Source organism: Eleutherodactylus coqui, chromosome 12, assembly GCF_035609145.1.
Source record: "Eleutherodactylus coqui strain aEleCoq1 chromosome 12, aEleCoq1.hap1, whole genome shotgun sequence".
Taxonomy (NCBI): domain Eukaryota; kingdom Metazoa; phylum Chordata; class Amphibia; order Anura; family Eleutherodactylidae; genus Eleutherodactylus; species Eleutherodactylus coqui.
In genome coordinates, this window is record NC_089848.1 from 11,218,347 (window position 1) to 11,242,079 (window position 23,733).

The 23,733-nt window shown below is 42.1% G+C and overlaps 1 protein-coding gene across 1 annotated transcript in view; it reads right to left on the bottom strand.

Annotated features, from left to right (window-relative positions):
• Nucleotides 1-5,191: 5,191 nt before the first annotated feature.
• The window catches only part of LOC136586874 (epidermal growth factor receptor-like), a 213,837-nt gene continuing 195,295 nt past the window's right edge, over nt 5,192-23,733 (bottom strand). Inside the window, exons 20-28 of the mRNA XM_066585141.1 lie at nt 19,847-20,032; nt 18,955-19,110; nt 18,062-18,137; nt 16,975-17,121; nt 16,477-16,574; nt 9,757-9,918; nt 9,612-9,659; nt 7,852-7,951; nt 5,192-7,204 (exon numbers count right to left, since the gene is read on the bottom strand). Of these exons, the coding sequence (XP_066441238.1) occupies nt 6,843-7,204; nt 7,852-7,951; nt 9,612-9,659; nt 9,757-9,918; nt 16,477-16,574; nt 16,975-17,121; nt 18,062-18,137; nt 18,955-19,110; nt 19,847-20,032 (1,335 nt within the window). The 3' untranslated portion in view covers nt 5,192-6,842. The remainder of the gene's footprint in view (nt 7,205-7,851; nt 7,952-9,611; nt 9,660-9,756; nt 9,919-16,476; nt 16,575-16,974; nt 17,122-18,061; nt 18,138-18,954; nt 19,111-19,846; nt 20,033-23,733) is intronic.

The window sequence follows — 23,733 nt, forward strand, 5'->3', positions numbered from 1 at the left end:
CCCCTGCATTGCTACAATTGGTGGAGGATGCGCTGGCAGTAAAAGACCACGGGTACATGTCCTGGGTAAAATCAGCGGTGAGCATGCAGGTGGCCAATACAACCATGGAGGAGTTGATAAGGCAGCTGGTGCAAATGAACATGCAGTAACAGAAAGCATTCGCCCAGTAGCAACTAGCACAACAGGAGGCAAACCAACTCCTGGTAAGGCAAATGGCCCTGCTAACCGAGGTGGTGCAGGCCAAAGAGACTGTAGATCCCTCCAGGCAACATGCCCAGATGGACGCTTTAAATACAGTAAGAGGGACATTACAAAAAATGACGCCACAAGATGACGTGGAGGCCTTCCTCACCATTTTTGAATGGGTTGCCATGGACCTTGTAGGGCCTTTGGTAAAGTCAGCTAGGAGTCACCAGTATATTTTGGTAGTAGTTGACTACGCAACCAGGTACCCAGAAGCAATTCCACTGAGGAATACTTCCTCCAAAAGTATTGGAAAAGAATTGTTTTATATATTTTCCAGAGTGGGTATACCAAAAGAAATACTAACGGACCAGGGGACTCCATTTATGTCTTAAGTGATGCAGGAACTCTGCAAACTGCTGAAAATTAAGCAGTTACGTACCTCTGTCTATCATCCCCAGACCGACGGGTAAGAGAGGTTTAATAAAACCTTAAAAAGTATGTTGAAAAGGGTGGTAGAGAAGGATGGACGAGACTGGGACTGTCTGCTTCCCTACTTGCTCTTCTCCATCCGAGAGGTCCCACAAGCATCCACGGGCTTCTCGCCGTTTGAGTTGTTATATGAGCGACAACCCCGTGGATTGCTTGATATTGCCAAAGAAATGTGGGAGGCCGAGGTTACTCCGCATAGAAGTGTGGTGGAACATGTGGCCCAGATGCAAGACAGAATGGCTAAAGTCATGCCCCTGGTGAGAGAGCACCTCCTCAGGTGTCAGGAAAGCCAAGCCCGTGTGTATAATAGAACCACAATGGTCAGGCAATTCAGTCCGGGGGACTTGTCCCAATGGTAGAGAGCAAGTTCCTGGCCAAGTGGCAAGGGCCCTATGAGGTTGAAGAGAAAGTGGGGGAGGTCAACTAAAAGTTCATCACCGGGGGAAAAGAAAACCTCTACAAATATATCATGTGAACCTGTTGAAAGCCTGGAAGGAGCGTGACTCTCTGGACAGACCATGTTTGGTTATGGAGTCAGCGAGTGACATCCATGATGTGACAATAGCTGAGGCATTGTCAAAGTCCCTGGTACAACAATGTAAACAGTTTCTGCAGCGCAATAAGGACCTATTTACTGACCTGCCGGGTCGCACCAAGGTCATTGAACATGAGATTCTCACAGACCCCCAAATAAAAGTTTGCCAAAACCGTATCGAATTCAGGAGGCTCGTAGAGAGATAGTGTCCGCTGAAATAAAAAAAAAATGCTAGAACTGGGGGTAATCGAGGAGTCCAAGAGTGGATGGTCAAGCCCAATAGTGCTGGTGCCTAAACCCTCAGGGGAATGGCTGTTCTGTAATGATTACTGGAAGCTCAATGAGATATCAAAGTCGGATGCCTACCCCATGCCCAGGGTGGATGAACTAATTGAGAGGTTAGGCCCAGCCAGGTACATTACCACCCTAGATTGGCAAATTTCCCTCACAAAGGAAGCTAAAGAGAAGACAGCTTTTTCAACTCCAGACGGCTGTTTCCAATGTAGGAGAAGGCCTTTTGGGTTAAAAAATGCCTCTGCCACGTTTCAGAGGGCGATGGATAGATTGCTAGGTCCCCACAAACGATACGCAGCAGCTTACCTGATTGACATCGTAATATTTAGCCGGGATTGGGAAAGCCACCTCTGTAAAGTTCAGGCGGTACTGGACTCTCTCAGAAGAGCAGGTTTCTCGATAAACCCCAAAAAATGTGCCTTAGGCAGGGAGGAAGTTAAATACCTCAACTTCATAGTCGGAAGGGGTTTGGTAAAACCTCAATGCAATAAAGTAGAGGCCATACAGAACTGGCCCCAACCCCTGACAAAAAAACAAGTGAGAGCCTTCCTGGGGATAGTAGGCTATTACCGATGTTTCATCCCTGATTTTGCCTCTATGGCAGCCCCATTAACAGAACTCACAAAGTCGGTAATGGCACAATGGTCGCCAGAAGCAGAAAATGCATTTGTAGAATTGAAACGTGCATTGTGTCAGCAGCCTGTGTTGGTGGCGTCTGACTTCAAGAAAGCATTTATAGTCCATACAGATGCGTCTGATGTAGGTCTGGGAGCCGTTATGTCACAGGAGGTTAATTGGGAAAACATCCTGTCATGTTTTTAAGCCGGAAGCTTACCCCTGCGAGAAAAATTATGCAATAGTGGAGAAAGAGGCCTTGGCAATAAAATGGGCACTAGACGCACTGAGATATTACCTACTGGGGAGGAAAATTTAAATTGGTCTCAGATCATGCCCCCCTAAAGTGGATGAGCAAGAGGAAAGGGAACAACGCCAGAGTAACAAGGTGGTCCCTGGCCTTACAGGAGTTTGACTTTGAAGTTGAACACAGGCCAGGAAGAGCCAATGGTAATGCGGATGCCCTCTCAAGGGCGCATTGTTTGGGGGTTGGTGCCCAGCCCCCTGGCTTGGGGCAGAGGGAGGTGGGGGGTATGTAGTAGAGTGAGAGGTAAAGTGTGAGATGGACGGTACATATCGCAGAGACTACTAGCATCTGTGAGGTAAACCTGGTCCATCTCTCACTCCAGTACTCAGTTCCACCTGGCCCAGACAGGTGAGGTGCATAAATGGGTGCAGGTTGCAGTGTGAAGGAGGTGTGTCCTGTGTGAGCAGCAGAGGCTCACAGAGAGTGCTGAGCTGGAGACCTCGCACCACGCTGCTGGGAAGGTTTGCTTTACTTTGCCCTATTGGAGTTTACAAAGACTTTTGTGTTACTATTGCTGGACTGCTTATTTAAAAGGACTTTCCTTGAACTTTCTGTTATCTGGAGAATGCCAGTACTTTTTGTTTTGTTCATCAAGTCTGAATAAAGACAAGACGCTCAGCATTTGGTCGTGGCCTGGTGTATTTCCCCCTGCAGTGCTACAGCATCCATATACTTGTAGCACATACAGTAACTACACGATACACAATGCATTACAGAAATGCAGTAAGGCCCGATACACATCTGCATTGGAACCTTCGGCTGGAGATTCTGTCGTAAATTTGGCTGCAAATAACATTTTTTTTGTTCCTTTTCAAAATTAGGCAACTGGGTGGAAAGCAGAGTCTGTTTTAAGCAATGGAGTCCACCTGGTGGTGTTTGTTTCTTTCTAGAGACGGAACCATTTGGCCTCAGTGATTCCCCTTTCCTATTTTTCGAACGAAGCAGGAAAGCGGAATCCCCAGCACCGGTGTGAAAGCACCCTAAACTGCTTGTATATGCAGTAGAGATGAGCGAACGTGCTCGGCCCCGCCCCTTTTTCGCCCGAATACCGCGATTTTCGAGTACTTCCGTACTCGGGTGAAAAAATTCGGGGGTCGCCGTGGCGGCGCGGGGGGTTGCAGCGGGGAGTGGGGGGGAGAGAGGGCTCCCCCCTGTTCCCCGCTGCTACCCCCCACGCTGCCACGCCTCTCCCCACCCCCCGTCGCACCCGAGTACTTTTCACCCGAGTAGTGAAGTACTCGAAAATCGCGGTATTCGGGCGAAAAAGGGGCGGGGCCGAGCACGTTCGCTCATCTCTAATATGCAGGTATAAGTCAGTGTGTTTAGTATATAATTCCCAGAATCAGTAAGTTTTCTAAAATGAGTAAGTTTCATCCTGCTAGTAAAATGTTTTTAGTATTTAGTTGATTTCTTTATCAAAATAGGTGCTTATACATTTTATAACATATCTGTCTGGGGGTTGCAACTTTATTTCTAATGACGCAGAACTCCAAATCTTCTGTTTCACATAGAGCAAAAAGATAAAATTCTATCTGCCTTGAGTCACCACTTGGAGGAAGTTACCAAAAACTTTCCTAAAATCCTCTTTATATAGTATGCGCAATGCGATCCTCCAGTTTCAGAGCAAAATTCTATCCCGGACAAGGAACGAGTTTCTGCGCCTAAAGTGCACTTATGAAGCTTGATAAGGGCACTTTAGGCGCAGAAACGCGTTGCATGTTAGCCACAGAATATTGTCAGTCTGTTTGTTTTAATTCCCATGCTTGGGGTTATTAAATATTAAGGATATCAATAACTTTTTTGGAGCGCAAGAGAGTTTTTTCACCCAATCCTGGACACTTGGATTTAACCCCTTCACTCTGAAGTATTGGGGATCACTCTCTGCTGCCGCCCTGGACTACCGGAACGGAGGACCTGAGATAAAAAGTCCTGATATCTATGAGCCTACTTGGACTTCAGGTGCCGAGCGGTGAGTCCCTCTGACATAAAGGGGGGGCCCCACTCGGTGCCAGGTGAGTCACCATTTAAGGATTTTTTCTTTGCGCATAACATCCATTTGGCGCTTTCCCATATCCACTGGTTCATCCCGGACAAGGAGGGAGTGGGGCTATATTTCTGTACTTGTTCTTCTCTGTCATCCTGGCCACGTGAGTAACTCAGGTCAATCAAAGAGCAGGAATAGTGTATGGGTAGTCTAATACCTATGTACTATGCAAATTAGATAGTCTAAAGATTTAATCGGTCATCCTGGACAGCCAAAAATGGGACCCCAAACAGAAAGATTGGATAACAAAAGGGAAAAACAAGTGCAGGTAATATACCTTCCTCCTCCCTACAGTCCAGGGACAGACGTTTCTCCCAACACCAGAGAGTTACTTTAAATATTACATAGTGAAGTGTTGACAGTAAATAAATAGGAGTCAGGCAAGATGGTGTTCAGGATGTCAAAAATAATTTCAAAATGAACAAAGAACATAAAAAATGTTTTTTTTTAATATGCAAGAATATATGTTTATCTTAAAAAACCTACATAAAATCTTAATTTACAGGTAGCAAATCAATTGTAGAAAACACAATTGTTATTTAATAGTAGGGGTAAATATTAACTCCTTTTAAAGTTTTTAAGAATTGAGGATCACATTATAATAGGTACTTTTTGGTCTCATATAACTTCATTATGAGTCTAACACCATTTTGCACTGCTCCAATTTATAAGCTGGTGGTCTGCTAGTGAGTAGAAGTCAAGAGACATCATGGAGATTCAGTGACATAAAGGTAAAAGTTTTATTAAAAAAGGAATGTAAAGACGTACGGCTGCATGAAGATAAAAGTAATGGACAAGCCATAATACATAACCACAGGAGGAAGAACCAGCAATACTCCTGGAAATCAATAGTGCAATACAGTATAGTCTACAGTATTGGCATTGACTTGGAGGAAATCTCAGAAATGAATGATAAGCAGCTTTTGAATCACATTCCAATGTCTCTAACCAAGGGCAGGCCTGTACTGCCAATGGCAACCTTAGCCCACAAGTCTCATGAAGCCACACAGAACATTTTACAATATCATAGTCTTGGCAGAAAGAAGAGTATGGTACTTCTGCCCAACATAAATGTATACAACTGATTTTCTATTCTCTCTTTTTATAACAATTGTTTATGGAGTTAGGAGATACCAGCACAAGAGAGTACCACTATCTTCACGGACCTTGACCGCAGAGGGTCTCCCTTGTAGTTCTTCCTTAAGGGAGAGTTACAAAGAAGCAAGTCAATAATTTTTGGGTGGATCACATCACGCCATTAAAAGGGTTTATGAGCTTCGCTTTGGTCCGTGGGCTATGTCTGGTATTGTAGCTCAGCTCCATTCAATTGAACGGACTTGAGTGGCAATGCATGACACAATCAATCCATGGACACCAGTACCAATGCTTCTAGAACAAAAATATCAAACTTGTTAACTAACTCCTTCTCTCACATAGTCTAGTACATCAGGGATGGAGCTATGGAGGGGAAGAGTTAGCAGTCAAATTGGGCTTTGATACTTGGCAGGCTCATCCGCGACATAAAATGACACCACTATTAAAAATTGTAAAATACATGGTACGTGGGGGGTCTTTTTAGATTTTAACTGTGGGCCATTAAGTTTCAAGTCATGCCTCCTGTCTGCACGTGTGGTACATATAGCATCGACGATGTTGCCTTTCCCGTCAACTACTCTGACAACCAATGGTAAATCATTCTCACATCATATGATAATGAGGTTTGTTCTGTTTGTGTATTACTGTGCAACTCAATGGTATACATTAGTGAGATTTTAAACAATTGTACAGTTATACGCCAATATATACATATTATCCAATGAGTCAACTACTTAACACAGACATGTGAAATGTCATTGGAATATATCTGGTTGTGATTAAGTACGAATGTAAGCCTTTTCTTTTTACGGTAGCCTCTCATTTTTCCGAGGCAAGTCTACTAAATATTAAAATAAGCTTTTATACACTAGATTTCATGCTTACAATGACATGTTCCATATATTGACTTTTATGCACAAATACCATTCAACTTTGACAAAACACATAAAACGAGAAGGTGCAAGAATATCTCTACACATATAAAAACCAGAGAATTAAAAAGAAGTATTTTTTGAAGATTAAAAAAAAATCTCTCAATATATATATTTATATATAAAAGTGTCAGAAGTTTTGTCTTTCGGAACAAAACAAAGGAGAAACATTGAGGATCAGTCACTGGGGATTATTGTTCCCACTATATTTCAATGTAGAAGTGTAAGTGCCCAAGTACTGCAATGTGCACTGATTTCATTGGGGTCCATTGTCCACAAGTGTCCTCCGAGAACTCATTGTGCCCCAAAAAGCAGAATACCAGAAGTGTATGAACCAACCAGTGGTTACGCTGATGCTTCGATATAGTCACTTGTTTGTGCCAGTGCTAAATATTCACGATTTTCTGCGGCGGGAATCTTAAAGCCGTTGATTTTGGTTTCTTTTGGAAAAAAGTCCTGTTGGTAGTCAGGATTGTCTAGGCTTATTTGCTGGCCAACTTTTTGCTCCCAAATGGCAGGATAGTCATTTTCTGAGTGGTTTATGAAGGTCGGAACTGAGTTCAGGTATTCAGGATTGTTCACACCATTCCCATACAAATTCATATGATTGCCATTTGTAGGCTTTTTATTCTCAGGAAGGAGATTATGGTAAACGGCATTAGTGTTAGCGAAGATCTGCGGCTTTGAATTCTCCTGGTTCACATATTCTGAAATGCAGAAATATTGTATTAGTACACCAGTAACCTCTTTGTATAGAACTGTAATTATTTCTCTGATGGGAGTCAGAAGCATGGAAAGAAAATATATGAATATATGTCTGTGCTATGTGCCAGAACAAAACTCCTGAAGCTCTTGTCTCATTAGAGACAAGCCCTTTCGGGTTGTAGCCTCCTCTGTGATCAGTTGGGTCCAGTTGCCTATACCCACATGATGTTGCCAGGAGAAGCTGTGCCCAGCATTTATCCTGCAGTGGGTATTCAGATTAATAAATGGATGGCACAAGTCTGCCATAACAGGTGCCACTCCTACAGAGCTGATCTTTCTTCTGGCTCATAGAGGGAGATGCTGAGTGTCGGATCCATGTTTCACTGGAGAGTTAAAGATCAATCAGTAGGTCTACAAAAAGTCTTGCGGTAGTCCACGTCTAAGACTTTTTCTCAAATATCTTAATGAACAATTAAGACTGTAAAGTATAATAAAGTTTTGTAACAAAAAAAATCCAGAGCTGCTGGGGACATTGAGCAAACTAATATTGCATGTTATATATATTTACAGAATGATACATTTAATCCCAGCGGTTGATCACATGTTAGATGTTGGTCTATCTATATTAGTCTCTATCTATCCAACCAACCTGGAACAGGATGGAATTCTTCATCCAAACTGTCATTTAAAATGACTGTTGGGTCCGTGCTGTATCTCTGGATGAAGCTGTCTTCTCTGATTGGTGGACCCTGTGTGGAGTTAGCAAAAAGGCAAATTATAAGTTCACTGTAAGCATGACAGAATTATCATCCTCATAACTTTGATATGCTTAATCCACAGCAATCAGATACCAAAATATATCAAATGTGATTGTAATTGAGTAGTTAGATTAATTAAACCTAATATGTGGAAATAATACCAAAAAGTATATATAGAAATACACACAGAGGCCCTAGGCTCCCATAAAATAGGAACTATAAGTGGTTGGTTCAGAGGCAGAGAAGAACAACGTTGGGCTCCACTTGGGCACAAGCCATGTACCAGGAGAGGTGTGTTTAGTGATTTGAACACTTATTCAATTTATTCATCATTATAGCATCATTATATCTGTTTGTTTCATATTGGAACTGGGCAGAGCATTAGCATGATGCTGGTTGCTGCCAGCTCTAGGCGGGTGGTCACTTCCACCCACAAGGTGCGCCCATTGGGGCATTCCTGAGTGGCCCAGCCTCCTCTGAGACATGTGGTAGCCAGAAGTGAATCAGATTATTCTGTTTAGGAATGCTCTATAACCTGGCTGAACCTGTAGTGCCATTACATTCCTGATGAAGCCACGTAGTGGCGATACAAGTAGGGTTTTCCCACTTCCCTCCGTAGACATGCAGCTCCAGTACTTTGGGCAAGATCCCCTAATGGATGCATTATGTTTGATTGAGCTTTTATTGTCTAAAGTGTAATAGATGCTTCTGTCTCTGACCATGATGACAACACCTTGTCCTGCTGCACTGATGAAGGCTCAGTGATCGGCTTATCACCAGGGATCCTGAGCACCCAGTCCCTGGCGATCAACTATTAATAACCTATCATGAGGATAGGTCATGAATAGTGTTTGCTCGGAAAACCCCTTTAAGCTTACCAATGGCCCATTGGACTGTATTAGGACTGTGGGGCCCCACCAGTCTCAAGATATAATGATGTGATGCTTACTGCATTGGGTACCACAGCCAAAAGTACTACATTGATCTGATACTATATGATATAGTTGAGGATAGGTCATCAATAGTATTTGACTGGAAACCCCTTTAATCCACGCCTGACCATATGGTAATTTTCTGCTATCAATCTTCTATGTTGCTAAATAGTACTGACCACTAGAGATGAGCGAACGTGCTCGGCCCCGCCCCTTTTCGCCCGAATACCGCGATTTTCGAGTACTTCCGTACTCGGGCGAAAAAATTCGGGGGGCGCCGTGGCGGCGCGGGGGGTTGCAGCGGGGAGTGGGGGGGAGAGGGAGAGAGAGAGGGCTCCCCCCTGTTCCCCGCTGCTACCCCCCGCACCGCCGCGCCTCTCCCCGCCCCCCGGCGCCCCCCGAATCTTTACGCGCGAGTACTGAAGTACTCGAAAATGGCGGTACTCGGGTGCGTAAGTACTCATTACGAGTACGTTCGCTCATCTCTACTGACCACCCATAACTACACTGACAACACTACATCACTCCATGATATTAGTAACAGACTGGGGGGCCACTTTAAACCATATGGACATAAGTAAACAAATTACAGAGCTAACATTATAACACATTTTCTAATATTTTACATTGATCTGAGCTGTGTCTACTTGGAAGATAGCAAACCTAGAAGTTCACCAGCTGTTATGTAGTTATTAGTCGAAAAGCAAATACAAACTTACCCCATTTCGAGTAATGCATACGATGGGTGAACTGTTGCTTGTGGAACTCTAAAAAAAAGTAATAATATATACATTATTCAAGACATTATGCTCAAACCTCAGATTGCAAACTTTGCTGCAATTCATTCAGTACATGCAGACATACCATTGTACTCAACAGTGGCGTCCGAGATGTTGAGGGGCTAGTAAAAAATCCTTGATGTGGTATCAAATATTCTTCAGCATCAACAATATCTCCTATTTCATCATCCAAGGTTTGGTGAATCTTAGATGCAGGAGGGCTGGGCAAATTCATTCTATCGTCTCCCTGTAAAAAATATATTGTATCTCTCTTAATATTATATTTAACACTTTGATAGAAATAGTGGTGACATGGAAGAAAAGGGAGGAAGTGGAGCAACTCTGATAAAGATCCAGTGAGGAGATTGGTGGAGTAATTGGTCCAATATATGGTTTCTTATTTCCATATGTGATGAAGAGGAATAGGTGCAACAAGTACCAGGTGCTGCCAAATCAGCAACTGTGCAACCTAGATAGGTTGGCCAGTGAGATAATGGGTAGAGAAGAAAAAGACACTGTTTGAGTGGTCACGCCACTCCATCAGCATCTTTCTCTTCTCTACCCATTTAACAATTTGAGACAGTATTAGGTCATGTTCAGATTTGCATTAGTCATTTTCCATCAAGTCTCTGTAGCTCTTTGTGGGCAGAATAGTATAGCATGCTAGGCCGTACAGTGGAGAAGCATCCATGTTGCAGCCAAAGAGTCTTGTGCGTAGGTCCTAGTAATAACAGTAATTTTACAAGGGCAGTATCAGTCCAGTATCTAACATTCAAGGAGCTTGACTGCGTGGACCTTCAAGTTAGTGGTATTAAAATATAACTTTTATTATAAATAGATAAAAGAAAAAGGGAGGACAAAACACACATATATAGAATCAAATGCGAGGTGATGAATTAGGAAACAGGTGCCACTCATATAGGTACTAGTAGACCAAGTTGGCTGAGTCAACGGATCGGACTCAGTTGATACATATTATTGGTCTATTTAGGCGTGACCAAAAGTCCAGATCTGTTGGACGTATGTCATTCAGATATAAGAAACGACGCACGCTAGACAGCAACGCATAAAACGTAACTCTTAGGTAAGGGAGTCAGACTCAATTGATACGTATCGTTGGTCTGTTTAAGCGTGACCAATAGTCCAGATCTGTTGAACGTGTGTCATTCAGATATAAAGAACGGCGCAGGTCTGACAAATAAGCATGAAACGTAACCCTTCCAGTTCTGTTGGACGTGTGTCATTCAGATATAAGAAATGACACACGCTAGACAGCAACGCATAAAGCGTAACTCTTGGGTAAGAGAGTCAGACTCAATTGATACGTATCGTTGGTCAGTTTAGGTGTAACCAATAGTCCAGATCTGTTGGACGTGTGTCATTTAGATATAAAGAACGACGCACGCTCGACAAATAAGCATAAAACGTAACCCAACGCGTTTCCCCCACTTAGTGGGTTCTTCAGGGGTTCCGATACGTTACTTCCAGTGATTATACTGGGTAGTGGCTAAGAAAATATTTTTCGCCGTTAATACTAGTGATGTACTGGGTAGTGGCTGAAAAACTGATTCACGGTTCGACCTCAGAATATCCAAAAGTGGCCACGATGGCTAGCCACTGGACACAGAATGGTCGCTGCTAGATCTCCTAGTTCGGGAAATAGCAACCAGATCCAAATCGGGTTGATTTTATAGATAAAGAGGATATTCCCCGATGAATCTAGTTCCGTGAAAAAGTACACACGGATAAAGTGAACTTAAGAACAAAATCTATCCTCTGAATCGAGATATGACCAGAACAATACACCCTGGTCAAAAACAAACATTGCCGTAGACTAAGATTTTAGGCTGGTTTCCTAGCGTCCTCAATAATTATGCGGGTGTTTTTTCAATGAAAGCTACCTATTCTATATACTAAGTAGGTTGGACCCTGCATTGGAGCCATAGAAACAAAAACTGAAATCAAAGTAAATGAAAAAAACGGCGGCATGTCAGTCCCAGTGGTGGACTGACAGCATACTGAATCAACCACCCTGAGTGCTTTAAATAGGGGTTGAATGGTTCCGCCCTGTGTAGGAGTGTTCCAATTAGAGCCAATCAATGTAACTTAGAGGTGGTGCCTCATAGCAATGGTTTCTATGGAAACTAGGACGCTTATGTACACGTCTGTTTGTTTGATGCCTTAATACTAAGCTTATTCTGAAAGGCTTTCAATCCATGACCATACAGGGTCCTTCTAGTGCCACTCGCTACGTAGAAAGGGTTGAAGAGTGGATACGATCGTGTCATAATGCTTGAACAGCCTGTACGTACCTCGGGAGTCTCCTTTGCTATTCCGGAGTATGAACGTAACATGACGTCATTACGTCGTGAACATGGGTGTCATGTGACTTTGCACGTCATGAGAGGCCGTCATGTGGTGCAACAGAGGCTGCATTGGGGGCGTGACAATGGTCACAATATGACCAAGCGTCAGCGCTTCATACGGTCTGAGTATAAACATACTGGTGCCGAAAATGTAAAGATCGCAAGGCGCTACACAATAAGTGGGGCGCCGTGCGGTCCAAATGAAAAGGCACACAGTCTCTCAGAGCATCATCGCAGCGGACAGTATACCTATATATGGCCATAATGATATTTATGCAGGTAACGATCCGGTCATACGTCCGAGCGGTTTGTGGGCTTGGCTGTGTTGCATTTAATTACTTAGTAGTTTGGTAATGCAGTCAACAAGTCATAGATACATAAGTGTATAAGATGACACTTAGATAATTGTGCCTTCATAGCCCAACAGAAAATTCTACGTGCATCACTTCATCATGCTTCATTAGGTGTATATAAAAGGCTGATGAAGAATCATTTTTCGTTCATACTGTAGATGGTTAAAAGGAGGTAAGTATCCCTAGGAGGATTGGAAAACAGGGGGAAGGGGGCTGTAAATTGTTGTATAGACCAACCGAGTGATTTGATAAACTCAATAAAGTGGTCAAAAGAGGATAGAGATGTAGGTAAGTATCGATAGTATATAAAGAATCCTGATGACTAATTCGCAGAGTGTATCTTTTCTTCCGATGTTACGTTAGTCCAGTGATAATTAAATTTACGTAAACAGTACTGACAGCAAGGAAGTCCCAATCAAATGAAACAATTGAAGGATAATTGTTCATTTTATCCAGTGGGGGAAACAGAGCGTAATCGGAAAATCCAGCTCGTCTCCTTTTGCAGCAGGAGTTTGTTTGTGTCGCCACGGCGCCCATCTTGGCGAATACATTCAATGCCTTGAAAGTGGACCTGGTTTTCATCCCCCCCGTGTATGTCCCACATATGTGTTGCTAGGGGTGTCTGTTTGTTACGTCTGATATTCCCTATGTGGGCAAGGATGCGGCGGCGAAATTGTTGGGCCGTTTTGCCCACATAGTTTAAAGGACACGAACAGGTGGCTAAGTATACCACATTTTTAGATCGACAATTAATGAATTCGCGGTTGCAGAATTCTGTGGTAGTGCTGGCACTCTTAAAGACAGAGCTTTTTTTGATAAATGGACAAGCAGCGCATGCTGAACAGGGAAATGTCCCCTTCAAGTTATGCCTGCCCAGCCACATACTGGTTGGTATCTCGGGTTTCAAATGGCTCTTCACAAGTCGATCTCGTAGATTACATCCCCTGCGAAAAGTAATTAGTGGAGACGGAGGTAGCAGATCGCTGATATCCTCATCGTCTTTGAGGATATCCCAAAAGTTACTCAAGATCCCTCTGACTACAGAGGATCCAGTATCGTACGTTCCAATGATTCTCTGCTGGTTATCATTTTCCTTGACACGAGATTTTAATAACTCACTCCGGTTTTTGTTGGCTGCATGGTTATAAGCCTCAGAGATTATATCGGCTGGGTATCCTCTCTGTTTAAATCTAGATGATAATTTGTTCCCTTCTATTGCAAATTCATTATCTGACGAGCAGTTACGGCAAATGCGTAAAAATTGACCCTTTGGGATCCCTCTATGTAACGGATATGGGTGGTAACTATCCCAGGTCAGAAGCGAGTTAGTTGCCGTAGATTTACGGAATGTGGTCGTGGACAAGGTGCCGTCTTGTTCTTTGAAAATTTTTAGATCGAGAAATGTGATTGTTTTCTCGTCACATTCAGCCGTAAAGTGTAGGTTGAGTTTGTTGATGTTTAACTTCTCAACAAAATTACTGAAGGAGTTTTTCGTGCCGGACCAGAGGATGAAAATATCATCTATGTATCTAGACCATAGGACGATATTGTTGGTAAATAGAAGATTTTCCTCAGTAAAGACGTGTCTCTCCTCCCACCAGCCCAGGAGCAAGTTGGCATAGGATGGGGCACAGGGCGTCCCCATCGCGGTGCCCCTGAGCTGGTGGAAGAAGACCCCCTGGAAAAGAAAGTAGTTATGGGTGAGAATAAACCCTAATAGTTCTTGAATGAACTGGTTATGCTCGTAGTATTGATGGCCTTTTTGGTTCAAGAAGTGTTCAGTAGCTTTTAAGCCTAAGTCATGAGGGATAGAACTATAAAGGCTTTCCACATCCATCGTAGCCAAGATGACATCTGGGTCTTGATGGATGCCTTCAATTTAGCGCAGCATGTCGAGAGTGTCTTCGACATGTGATGGTAAGGAAGTAACAAACGGTCTTAGTAATTGGTCCACATAATTGCTCGCGTTTTGACTCAAGTTGGAAATTCCAGACACGATTGGACGCCCTTTGATTGGTGACAACTAGAGATGAGCGAACACGTTCGGCTCCGCCCCTTTTTCGCCCGAACACCGAACTTTGCGAACACTTCAGTGTTCGGGCGAAAAAGTTCGGGGGCCGCCGTGGCAGCGCGGGGGGGTGCGGCGGGGAGTGGGGGGGAGAGGGAGAGAGAGAGGGCTCCCCCCTGTTCCCCGCTACTGCCGCCCGCGCCGCCGCGCATCTCCCCGCCCCCCGGCGGCACCCGGACACTTACGCGCGAACACTGCAGTGTTCGGCAAAGCCGGTGTCCGGGTGCGGATGTGTCCGTAACGGACACGTTCGCTCATCCCTAGTGACAACCCTTTGTGCACCTTTGGTAGGGTATAAAATGTGGCTACCCTCGGGTGCTTTGGGACAATATATTCAAATTCTTTAGGGCTGATTAATTTATTTGTTAGTGCTTTTTCTGCTTTTTCCGAGGTACGTACAGGCTGTTCAAGCATTATGACACGATCGTATCCACTCTTCAACCCTTTCTACGTAGCGAGTGGCACTAGAAGGACCCTGTATGGTCATGGATTAAAAGCCTTTCAGAATAAGCTTAGTATTAAGGCATCAAACAAACAGACGTGTACATAAGCGTCCTAGTTTCCATAGAAACCATTGCTATGAGGCACCACCTCTAAGTTACATTGATTGGCTCTAATTGGAACACTCCTACACAGGGCGGAACCATTCGACCCCTATTTAAAGCACTCAGGGTGGTTGATTCAGTATGCTGTCAGTCCACCACTAGGACTGACATGCCGTCGTTTTTTTCATTTACTTTGATTTCAGTTTTTGTTTCTATGGCTCCAATGCAGGGTCCAACCTACTTAGTATATAGAATAGGTAGCTTTCATTGAAAAAACACCCGCATAATTATTGAGGACGCTAGGAAACCAGCCAAAAATCTTAGTCTACGGCAATGTTTGTTTTTGACCAGGGTGTATTGTTCTGGTCATATCTCGATTCAGAGGATAGATTTTGTTCTTAAGTTCACTTTATCCGTGTGTACTTTTTCACGGAACTAGATTCATCGGGGAATATCCTCTTTATCTATAAAATCAACCCGATTTGGATCTGGTTACTATTTCCCGAACTAGGAGATCTAGCAGCGACCCTTCTGTGTCCAGTGGCTAGCCATCGTGGCCACTTTTGGATATTCTGAGGTCGAACCGCAAATCAGTTTTTCAGCCACTACCCAGTACATCACTGGTATTAACGGCGAAAAATATTTTCTTAGCCACTACCCAGTATAATCACTGGAAGTAACGTATCGGAACCCCTGAAGAACCCACTAAGTGGGGGAAACGCGTTGGGTTACGTTTTATGCTTATTTGTCGAGCGTGCGTCGTTCTTTATATCTGAATGACACACGTCCAACAGATCTGGACTATTGGTTACGCCTAAACTGACCAACGATACATATTAATTGAGTCTGACTCTCTTACCCAAGAGTTACGCTTTATGCGTTGCTGTCTAGCGTGTGTCATTTCTTATATCTGAATGACACACGTCCAGCAGAACTGGAAGGGTTACGTTTCATGCTTATTTGTCAGACCTGCGCCGTTCTTTATATCTGAATGACACACGTTCAACAGATCTGGACTATTGGTCACGCTTAAACAGACCAACGATACGTATCAATTGAGTCTGACTCCCTTACCTAAGAGTTACGTTTTATGCGTTGCTGTCTAGCGTGCGTCGTTTCTTATATCTGAATGACATACGTCCAACAGATCTGGACTTTTGGTCACGCCTAAATAGACCAATAATATGTATCAACTGAGTCCGATCCGTTGACTCAGCCAACTTGGTCTACTAGTACCTATATGAGTGGCACCTGTTTCCTAATTCATCACCTCGCATTTGATTCTATATATGTGTGTTTTGTCCTCCCTTTTTCTTTTATCTATTTATAATAAAAGTTATATTTTAATACCACTAACTTGAAGGTCCACGCAGTCAAGCTCCTAGTAATAAGAGTAGGACTAATGCAAAAGAATGTTGTGCTGTCATACTAAGCAAAGACGTTCTCAGTGCTTATAGCATGCAGAAATCTTACCTGTATTACAAGGTAGCGTGTTGGGTCACGAGCCATTTTACTAAATTCCGCACTTAACTCTCGGAATTTTGGACGACTTTCAGCATCTATCATCCAACCTGCATATAAAAAAAAATCAAAAAGACATATTAAGACAGTGCTTCTCCTTTGGAACTCTACCGTAGTGTTCAGAAATTTAAAGTGGGTCTTCGAGATTTCCTCATACCGAGTTCAATAAATCAACTACGTAACACAAATATATTTGTACTGAGACATTTTTTGGGGCTTACTCATGTTTACACAGGAGATGCCTGACCATAATCTAGAGTTATATGGCAGCGGTGTATAGCAGATGATTAAGACTGCTTACACTACATGATATACACAAAGCACTAAAGAGTAGATGATAACTCAGATTTCATAAAATCACAAGTAAAGTATCTACCGTAAATAAAATTGCCATTATCATCAAGAACGAATCGGCTTAAATAATAGAACAAGTTTCCCATATTTTCTTACATTTCACCATAATCATGTACACATCGATGGTGCATATGGGAGGTTGAGGAAGACGTTCTCCTTTTTCTAGAATTGTTGAAATTTCACTGGCTGGAATCCCATCATATGGTTTAGACCCAAATGTCATAAGCTCCCATACTGTGACACCTGCAAACAAAATAGAACAAGAAATCTTATATCTAAATTAAAAATGTAGATAATAAATGTCTGTACAGTCTGACACCTTGAGGATTAGTCACTCGGTGGGATTGCCGTTTCTAGGGTCAGACGGTTGATATACATAGGAATTCACTCCCAGACTGTGGGTTTCAGTATAATCTGGCCTCCTGCTACTGATTGATTTTAGTTATCGAGTGACAACTCAATGGATTCCCCTGGACTGCAGCAGCAGCTTGATAATTAAAATCAATCTGTAGCGTTTCAAAACATCACCGTGTAGCCCAAACCTTATTCTACAGACAGCTCTCTAGCTATCACCTAATGAGCTGTAGACCTTATGCCTGATACCCCCCAAAACCAAGCACAGTTCCTACCAGAACTTCAAACGTCTGGATCCCACAGGTTTTGGCATTGCCTATCCTGTCCCAGACTGAGAGCAATGCGAAGGCAGCTCCAACCTTATTTTAATGAGTTCTTAACTTTTCTTAAAGAGAACTGTCACTGCCATTTAACCGCTAAAATTGGCTTCACTGTCCAACAGGGGATGAAAAAAACAATCACTTCTAATGTCTTCTCTTTTTTCAATAAGCCAATGTCACTCTACAATTAGTAGAAAATCCTGTCTATCAAAAGAAAGGGGGCATGGTTAGCTTGGTGGGCTCATGAATCAGCATGACTCTTCTTAGCCATATGACTCTTCACTGCTGATTGGCTAATGGAACAGGATAACTATGGAACCTAACTGCGATGTACATAGGCTCATTAGGAAAAGAGAAGGCATCCCTTTAACTTATCATCCAGGATTTCCTGGATAAGGAGACACACATAATTGCAAAAAGCTCTGGTTAATATATGTCCAGGCTGCCTGAACTGTCATTTCATAACACTCTAGTGGCTGAACTGCTACACTATACTGATGAAAACTCACCATAGCTCCACACGTCACTTTGATGGGTATATATTCTGTGCAAGATGGACTCCAGTGCCATCCATTTAATTGGAACCTAGATGAAACACGAATCACATATTCAATTTCTAAGCAAAAGTCACAAATAGAAATACATTAAATTCAACCTACCTACTGCTCGGAGTATGTATAATAGAGAAAAACGTTTATATGATGTGCAACTTAAGAATTAATTTTGGCGTCACAAGGGCTTTAAAGGTTTAAAAAGAACATCCCAGAAATACTGATGCACATGTTTTGTCTTTTTTATATTTCCCTTTCTGTGATTTTTAAAAAGAACATGATTTAAAAATCATGGTTCAATAATTGACTCGTTACAGAACCATGCTTTCGTCAGGAAGAAAATTAGTAACTGCAGCATCTCCAGTGGGAAGAGCCTGCCAACCAACTCAATATATCATAAGCTGTCTATACACATTAGGTTAAGACTAGCTGATTCCACCGACTATTTATTATGAATGGGGCCTGTTGACTGTTCTCCAAAGGGAGATTTTGGGGGAAGCAAGGATTAAGCATGCTGGAGTTCAACAACCCTCATCTTTTATTGTGCTGAAGTTAATCCATCGATGGAAGGGTCTAGCAGTGACTTTACTCAATCTATTAATTGAAGCTAGCTGTCAGATAAACGAGCATTCATCTAAAAGCCACGTCAAGTGTGCAACTAGTGCAACCTTTGTAGACATCTGGGATCTAGAGAGGAGTTGGACACTTATTGTAGTGATATCTTTTTATTGAAGTTAAACTTTCAACAATTTACCTCCCAAATACCATGAAGTCAAGAAAACTAGAGAGTTATAAAATGCAAATGTTTTATGACACAGTAGTCTAGTATATGTATGGTTTTTCCATCTTACCTTTCCACCTTCTGCATGATATTCCTTTTCCTCTGCCCCCAAAAGCTTGGCCAACCCAAAATCTGTAATCTTGACATGTTGTGGTGCTTTAACGAGAACATTACGGGCAGCTAAATCTCTGTGGACTAATCGCCGTTCTTCAAGATAATTCATTCCCTATTGACATAGAATGACAAAATTAGAAAAAAAAATGAGAAAGAAAACTGTTCTAATTGGAACTAGCTCATCAAATCTGTAGCTACGTTTTAGTGTAGAAAACTTTAAAATTAACAACTGTAGATTTTTGGGCAAGGAGGTAGGTCAAGTAGCAATATTTGAAGCGGTCAACTGGAAATTCTCCATTATACTCTATTTTACTTTGATTTTAGAATTTAGTAAAAGTAAAAATTGAAGGAGTTCCAAGCAACTTAGCTGATTAAAACATGAGGTAGGAAAGATATTGAGCCCAAGGATCACAAATTCTGTCAATGAGGTCTTGGTCAAAGTGGAAACAATAACATTATTCAATAATAAATCAATGATAATGGAAAGGATATGGACCAATCTACATAAACATTGTGCTACATTTCAAAAATGTGCTAATGTGCCCACAGAATAAATAGAACTTCCTGGACAAGATATGGGATGATCATGGAACTGTAACATTCTCGGTTATCCAAGGTTGATCCAGGGATTAGTCTGATTGCCATTAGGGAGTCGGGAAGGAATTTTCCCCCAAAAGGGCTAATTAGCTCCTGCCTCTTGGGGTTTTTTGCCTTCCTCTGGATCAACAAAACAGGAGGATAAACAGGCTGAACTAGATGGACATTGTCTTCATTCGGCCTTATATACTATGTTACATGTAAATTTCCTTTAAGACAAGCCATGTTGGAAAAGTATTCGTCTACTTTACCTTAGCAATCTGCACACACCAGTTGAGAAGATGTCTTGAGCCAATATTGTCTTTATGTTCGCGAACATAGTCAAGAAGACACCCGTAGGGCATAAGTTGTGTGATCAACTGGACAGTGGAGGTTAGGCAAATACCCAGCAGACGGCACACATGAGGATTATCCACACTGGCCATGACGTAGGCTTCCTAGAAAGAAGATACATTACACAGTTCAGAACATTTGGCAATCATATTTCATCTGCAAAGTGAAGCTATATGTGTAAAGATCACAGCTCAGAAACCTTGAGGTCAACTTTTTGAGCATCCTATCTTGATGATGCACGCAAGGATGGACTAAATAAATTGTTTAAAAACGAAAGGTTGTAACCTCCTCTCCATTTCTTCTAGTAGGATATGTAAACAAAAAAGAAATAGATGAGACTGTTTAACAAGTATACTTGAGTCTATCAGACTGTAATCCTAAATGTGAATGTGGTGCCACTGATCTCTGGGCAATTGTCCCATAGTCATGAATTGTTTGCATAACACACAGACATCTGTGAAGCTCCAGGCAGGGCTGGCACCAAGATACATTCCTAACAAAAATCCTCCAGCTCTTGCTTCCGTGTGTGCAACATTGTATCTGTGCACTATAGCTAATTATTATTTCATGAAATCCCTTATAATTTACACCTTATACAATAGGATTTTTCATGGCAACAGCTGATGTATTGTAATACAGTGTTATAGTTTGTGGTTAATGGACTCAAGTTCAGCTCTTCCGCAATCCCCTAATGGTCCTATTACTGGACTGAATTGGGCCCAAACGTTCCTCTGAACACTCGTTCGCCCAACAACTGGGCCGTGTAAAAGGATCGAGGATTAGTCAACAAATGAGTGAATGTTTTTTGGATGGCTGATTGTTCAGTTTCAGCAAACATAAAACAACATGCTGATCGGCTGTGTATCTTCCCATGGAAATAGAGAGATGAATAGCCGCTCATTGCATCTGGCCACAAATTTGACTCATATAAAATAACCTTTATTTAATATATATCTTAGCTTAATGCGGTGAGGTTTGTTATGAAAAAAACTCAGGCCTCATGTGGATGCATTATGTAACCCAACGCTATGCCTCATACTCACCATCACCATAGCATCTACAGGGTGGGCCACGAAAATGTAGCCCAGCACCACACTTTTATGAAAGCCGTATAAAATAAAAACTTTGTTGTCTATAGCAACCAATCACAGCACAGCTTTCATTTCTGATACTACACTGTTATTGTTTGCTGTGGGCAACAAAGATTTGCTTTTAGATGGCCTTCATAAGAGTGCGGGGCCAGCTAATTTTCCATGGCCACCCTGTACAAGAAACTTCATTGGAATATTGTTTACCGGGAAATATTTTAATTAGATGCACTAAGAAGAAAAGAAAACCCTACAAAGTCTTTAAAAAAATTCCACTAGTGTCTACAAAAGTAGAGCTACTAGGGCAACACACAAAAGGACCTCCAAGTTGGTTTGCCATGAGGATTTCGTGAATTTGTAATAGCTGATGTTTTTGTATTATAACTATTATTCCTAATTCCACTGAATCCTTTTCCTGAGCCTTGAGATATATATGACCTGGGACTGCCTTTCTACTAGTTCTGGTAGTATATAAATTATAGATGGATATAATATGTGTAAACTATTAAATCGGGTGTTATTCCTTTAGTAGATGGATCGAGAAAAGTAACCTTTGTTGGAACCTTTAAACATGCGTTGATAAAGTTCATTGTAAAAAACTTTGACACGCATAAAGCGAGTCAAAGAGTGACGTAATTACGTCAATTTGATCATTCCTAGGTAGCGGGATCCCTGCCCAAACACACTAATTGAACGGTATGCACCGGTAATTGCACAGTGTCTGGTAAGCCAGCCTTTTAAATGTCTGTATAAATTGATCGTGTTAAAATGTGCTTTTGAGCTTGAAAAAGGCGACAAGTAAGTCGCAGAAACGCGTAGCTCAGATCAACGTATGTATTATGTGTTAAATAAATTGATTAAGTAAAATTAATCAATCGATTATTTTCCTGCTTTTCCCGTGAGCGCAAGGATTGTTTTTCTTTTTCCTAATGATATGTAACGAGCCCCAATAATTTTTGGATGCTACTCGTAATAAATGCTGTGCGGCTCTCTACGGATAAGGGATATAGCTTCATATACGCCTTCTAGGATTCCGGTGCCGGTGAGATCCATGTTTCCAGCTTGGTCTCACCTGAGCACCCGGTGAGTAATTGCCTTACTTCACCACGTTTGATATTGTTTGATTTTTTTTCTCTGGCGCTCTCCTCTCATAATTCTTTAGTTCTTGCATAATGTTTTTACAAGGCATCACCAAAGTTAATATATATATATATTATTTATAGTACACAGTTGCAAAAAAAAGCAAGTGAAACGTGTGAAAGTTCACAGTTGCTTTGTCCATTAAAAAAAGGCGCACAAAGGCTGATTACTAACAAATTGGTTCTTCTCAAGGAAGACTGGTTAGTGCAAACTATACCTCAATGCAAACAACTAACAGAAGATGTGTTATAGAAATGCATGAAACTTGAAAAGGTTACAAAAGCAATCAATATTCTCGATAAAAGGCATGAATAGTGCAGTGACCTGGAAGTGGGGCACTACAGAATAAAAACATTTAATTGCAAATCAAGAGCAACTGTGCTCACTACAGATCTTTTAGCAAAGGGTAGTGTTCCTGGATTTTGTTTAATAAGAAGATGGAGTCAGGATAGGGAACTAAATAGTTAATGTAACTTAGTAATTTCATTGTAAAATAATGGACAAAGGACCTGGGATGATGTCATAGAGCATGCAACCAAAGTTGAGGGGCGGAGCTAACTACAGCTAAGCTGACGTGAGTTACCTGAAGAGGAGGGGAATTTCCTTCTCCTGATATGTGTTGCAGTTAGAAAATGTAACAGTGTGAGGAGGCGGAAGTGAGTTCAGTCAGTGCAGAGACAGCAAGGGAGAAGGAGGGGGTAGAATGCCAGGCTGCTGGCAGCCAGGAGAAGCTGTGTCACAAGTTTCCCCTCCTCTCTGTCCTGTAGTTTGCTGACAACTTCAGAAACACTGTATGCAGCAAATAAATCATCCACTATGCTAAGAAAAGCCTGCTGTTCTCTTCAAAATCTGTCGTCATTTCAACCCTTGCAGTCGTACCTTTCTTCCATGCTTGCAACAAACAGTCAGAGTATTGCAGACTGCAGAGAATCTTCATAGGACTAAGGAGTACTGAAGAATGTTAGCTCATGTTTCAGGCGGCAAATAACTGTTAGTTGGGATGAAAAATGTTTTGTTTTCAGTCATCGTCAGTCTCTCTCTATAGCTCAGGTGTTGCCTCCCCAGGGCTGTGTATATGCAAGTTTTACTGTTTTAATATTACTGCGGACTGCCGTATTCCAAAAGTAAATGGTGTGCCTGCAGTTCACTTACATACGTGTGTTAGTCTTATTTTGCTACCAAGATCTTTTAATCCAGGCACTGGCATCATGCTCACCTAATTCCATTAGTCAGCCATATCCTGTGTTCACCTTCATCTGTGCGCAAGTTTACATAGAGAGCGGTGCACTCATAACCGCCATGACACGGCTACTCAGCCACCTCTTAGAAACCACTCAGAGTGTGCAGGCCTCTACCCAATTTTCAGTAAAAAAAATTAGACACGAAAACCCCCCATGTGCATGTAGCCTAAGGACACGTGCACACGGACGTTTTTTCTGTCTGATTTTCAGACTGAAAAATTGGTTAGAAAATCAGACAGAATTAGGACCTATTCACTTGAATGGATGTATCCACACAGGGTTTTTTTCAACTTGTCTGATAATCTTAGTAAAAAAAAAAACCATAGCATGTGCTAT